At 32.7% G+C, this 4,768-nt stretch overlaps 1 protein-coding gene across 1 annotated transcript; it reads right to left on the bottom strand.

Moving 5' to 3' along the window:
• On the bottom strand, positions 1,694-4,005 carry LOC104763086 (replication protein A 70 kDa DNA-binding subunit C-like). The gene is made up of 10 exons (XM_010486501.1): positions 3,871-4,005; positions 3,520-3,787; positions 3,344-3,440; positions 3,104-3,228; positions 2,939-3,023; positions 2,735-2,864; positions 2,458-2,651; positions 2,255-2,378; positions 1,952-2,164; positions 1,694-1,864 (listed from the first exon to the last, which is right to left on the bottom strand). The coding sequence occupies exons 1-10, from the start codon at positions 4,003-4,005 to the stop codon at positions 1,694-1,696; spliced, it is 1,542 nt and encodes a 513-aa protein (XP_010484803.1).

Here is a 4,768-nt window from a genome sequence, read left to right as displayed (position 1 = left end):
ACATCTACGACGGGAAAAAAAAGTGAATGACTGACTGTTTTTTTTGTTGTGTGAGAAAAACTTAATAAACAATACATACCAATTAAGATGTTTTCATTAAGCATTTCGGACTGAGTTATGCTTTCAAAGATTTTCAAATCCAAATACCAATCATCTGATAGTGTGGGAGAACGGGTAATGATTTTGTTGTTTGTTATGGACATCTTGAATGCATGATTGATTGTCCTGTACTCTCCCATGCATTTCATAAGTTCAAAATTTGTGATGATTCTCCACTCTCCAGGTTCTATCATGTCAGAAAACTTGTTAACTTCAGTGCTTTTTATAGTTGCATGTATAAGATTTCCCTAGAAAAAAAAATTCAAACAAATATCATTAGGTCTTGTAGGTAAAGGATAACAGTTTTTATTATTGTTTTATCCAATAAAAAGTACTAGGATTTCTATTCCGTAACAGACTCACATCTACATCGGCGAGTATAATCTCCAAGGACTCCTTTGCGTAAGACATATACTGCCTCCAAGAATGCAAAATCTTGACTTGTATCTTCCAAGTAGTCTTGAAGGGGTTAATCATAGCAAGACTTGTAAGATCATTGTTAAATCGTTCCATTTTTTTTTTTTGCTATTGCAATATTAGTTTGTTTTCTTCTCTTTCTTAAAAGTGTGTAAAAATTACAATGTTTGTTTTATAGTCGGATGGTCTGGATTTCGAGTATACACTAATATTAAAGTTCTGATCATACTGTTTATGAAGATTAGGTAAGTAGCTAATAATTTTAACAAAAGAATATTTTCTAAGTCGTTAAGGTTATCTTTCAAATATTAAATTGGTGTGTTGATTGAGATTTAATACATGTCATCTAATTAAATTCTAATAATTTCCAATTTTGTTTGATATGTTTGTACTTAACAGGTCTCGAGATAATGAATTACCATCCTCAGTCAATTACGATAAATTTCCTGATGTTAATCTCGGTCCGGATTTTCTTATTATGATTGATTTCGTATCTAGATTGCGAAATTTACATTAGATTGATATTGCATATCAATTCTATAGATTCTCTTTCTTTTGATTGACTATGTATTAAATAGCTACCGGGGATAATTTTTTTGATCAATTTTAACATAAAGTTATTAGTCCTTCATACATATTACAATTTATACCAAACAATTTATTTTCTTGATCGTTATTAAACAAACACAATTATGTTTGGCTCAGCTAATGGTTGAGGTTTAATCTTGTATGGTTTATTAATTAATTTTAAAATGTCAATAGTCAATATATAATGCTAAACATTTTTATCTGAATCTGCAAGATGGCAATGTTTTCTTACTATAATACTCATTAAGATTAAAGAAACGTAAGTAACATAATAGTTATCCTTAAATATAAGTTATATAAATTTTATCAGTTCAACCTTACAATTAAACTTAAACACCTACATGTAAATTAACCGAAACTGTGATATATATGTAAAATATCTGGGAAAGGAAACAAACTCAACCCTTTATTATTATCATCGATCATACAAAATACATGACCTCGGGAGGGATTTACAAAGCATACCCTTCATTATTGGTAAAAAGTTCAAATGGTGCAATAAACATTGCACTTATTTTGCTAGAAATTTGAAAACAAAAAGCATTCCATAGGAATTAAAATCCCTGCAAACAATCATCCTGGTCCATCTTTAAGCTTTTCCATCTTCCTCATCAGCTTCTTTTTCAATCTCCAGGCCAATGGACTTGACACAAAATTTCTTTGATGATGATGACTGCTCCAACAAATCATCACTTTCTCCTTCCTTACGCTTTGAAGATGGAGTAGTGTTAGAGGTACCAATACCGTCATCAATCTCAACCTACATATATATAGCATTTTTAATACGAAAGAGTTTTACAAACTTAATTACATCATAAACTATATTATTTTGAGCATTCGACTAAACCTGATCATTGGAGACAACAGCTGAGAGGTCAAGTGTTTGCTCTGAATCCTCTATATTGTCAACGTGGTAAGTCTCGCTGCCAACTTCCACATATGATACTTTATAAGTATCATTGCCACCATTGAGGTTGCCAATTTCGACACTTGCTAGAAACTGAAAGGTCTTTCCAACCAAGCTCTTCAAGACTTCTGGGACATTGGTCGGATCCTGGATCTGTAAGGTGCAATCATTCGACTGTTTGTTAAACCAATTCTTAATTATCTTCCTCTAATGCTAATTGTAATATGGAACATGTGAATTTACCTCATCGTGATGTCCATCCAAAATTTCTTTCGCTGTTTTGTTAACGATTTTTTCAGCATTGTTGTCAAACAACATAACTTTAGTATGAGCACTGTGATCCATAACAGAGAGAATCAATCTGAACCTGGTAAATAATTACAGAATCCAATTAATAGATATGTTACAAATTCTGGAATGATATATTTTCACAGTAAAAAGATTACCTTGGGAGAACATTAGATGTGATCTCATTACACTTCTTGCACGAAAACAATCGAGTCTTAATCTTGCTTTTAGCATCATCTTCCTTCTTAGGCACCAAGTAAGCAGTTTTATCACACTTTACACAAGTGAAATAATACCACCCATAGTCCATGTCTATATTAAAGATTGTTCCAAATATTTTGAACTTTCCTTCCTGCAAAACATTTGTACAATATTACCCAAACTACCAAAATAAATATATCTATACACACAATGTGTTACTTATTCAAATGTTACCGCTGTAGTTTCAAGGAACTCGGAAATGGTCTTCTTCTCGACACGGTTGAAATAATCAACCTTAGTATCATTTTTTGGTCCAACAGGCTTTGGTTGTAATACGGCGATTGTCACTTCATCCCTAGGCAGCCTAGCAGTTTGTAGTATTTTAAATAATGACAACCATTTGAAAACTATTAGTCTCTCAACTTTTAGGAAACATACCTTGCACTAAAATCCTGCACAGCGGGATAATCAGGATTGATGATTAGCAAGGACATATTATATGCATTAGATATGGATTTCACACCTGTGGAAATCATTAAAATTTTGTTAATACATTTTCCCCTACTTGTCCCAGGAAGTTAAAATGTAGTTTGGCAACATTACCATTAAACGTGTTGATCTTTGCAAGACGTAGCAGGCAAGTAACCATTTGGTTCCCAGCTTGTTCACACGCAGACCACATGATATCGGCAAATCTCCCCCATAAGGTACATGGCAACCGATTGTCACTGTAAAATAAAACAACTATAAGTTAGATCCATTTTCCATAATGATCGTATACGTTGTTCTTTTTCTGGTAAAAGTATGATTTTTATTTATACAAATTTCAATAGTTTGTATCACCTTGTGTCTCTCAAAACCACTTCAAGGCGCTTGGTGATTTTCCCATTAACGTCATGAGTTATCATAGCACCAATGTTAACGACCTGTCCAACAACATCTACAACGGAAAAAAAAACTAAACTGCTAGTCTTTTTGATAATTTGTTAAATGTTCAAATGAGTTTACAACGCACATACCGATCAAGATGTTGTCACTAAGATCTCCTTCAGCAGTAATCTCATCAAAGCTCTTGAAATCAAAATACCAGTCATCTGATAGTGCAGGAGAACGGCTAATGATTGTGCTGTTTGTTAAGGACATCTTAAATGCATGATTCGTTGCCCTGTACTTTCCCATAGACTTAGTAAGCTGAAAATTCTCAATGATTCTCCACTCTCCAGCAACTATCATCCGGAAAAACTTGTTCACTTGGTTTTTTTTTATAGTTGCATGAATCAGAGTTCCCTAATTAAGAAAACATAAAAAGTTATCAAATATTTTGTAGAGGGAAATGAATAGAATGAGTAGTATTCTTGTAATATACTTACATCAACATCAGCGAATATGACCTCCAAGGTTTCTCCAGAGGAAGACGTATACTGCCTCCAAGAATGCACAATCTTTGACTTGTATCTTCCAAGTCTTCTTGAAGGGCTTAATGATAGCAAGACTTGTGAAGACATTGGTTGCAGCCATTTTTTTTTTGGAAGGATTGCAATCGTATATTGTTTTCTGGTTTTTGGTTTGAGTGACAATTACATCACGTTTCTATGGTTTTTATAGTCGTACGTTTAGAAATTAAGATTATACACTAATGGTGAAGATCATATGTTATTGTTTAAGGAAGATTTCTAAAATAGCACAATTATTGTCATGTCAAATATTTTATGACTGATTTAAACCTCCGAAATTAGACAATATAGGAGTAGATTGAGGAAAGTACATACATGAATTGCAATTATAATCAATTCTTAATTTGCAAGCATAAGTTGCGATTTCACCTATAATCGTTATAATCAGTTCTTAATTTGGAAACTTCACATATATATTCTAGCGCCCAAATTACGTGGAGGAGAATTTGTTTGTTTCACAGATTTAATTGTCAATCCTAATTAATTTTATCTTAGTGATTAGGCTAATTTTCAGTTAATCAAGACTTGTTTGGATTCTTGCGTAATGACATAATATATAATATATGTTTCATAATTTTCGTGACTGCATGAATGAACTGGTGAATTAATTATTGAGACAATAACAATGAATGGTCCAGAAAATAAAGATCGAATATATTGGGCCGAGTTGTATAGATTAGCCCAATTCGTTTGGATACTATGTCAATAATTGTTTGATCGAACAGAATAGAAAACATTAAGAGATAGTAGTAAATGCCTCACAACCCAAGAACTTCAGGAACGGGTATTTACTGGATCCGCATGTTTTCCTTTT

The sequence above is a fragment of the Camelina sativa genome, chromosome 18, assembly GCF_000633955.1.
Source record: "Camelina sativa cultivar DH55 chromosome 18, Cs, whole genome shotgun sequence".
NCBI lineage: Eukaryota > Viridiplantae > Streptophyta > Magnoliopsida > Brassicales > Brassicaceae > Camelina > Camelina sativa.
Note: the sequence above shows the minus strand (reverse complement) of the source record. Positions and strands in the feature narration are given on the sequence as shown.

Coding starts and splice junctions, on each gene's coding strand:
- LOC104763086 (XM_010486501.1), bottom strand. CDS start 4,005: ATGTCTTCACAAGTCTTGCTATCATTAAGCCCTTCAAGAAGACTTGGA. Junction 3,229..3,343: donor GTGGTTTTGAGAGACACAAG/GTGATACAAACT, acceptor TTTATTTTACAG/TGACAATCGGTTGCCATGTA. Junction 2,165..2,254: donor TGGATGGACATCACGATGAG/GTAAATTCACAT, acceptor TGCACCTTACAG/ATCCAGGATCCGACCAATGT.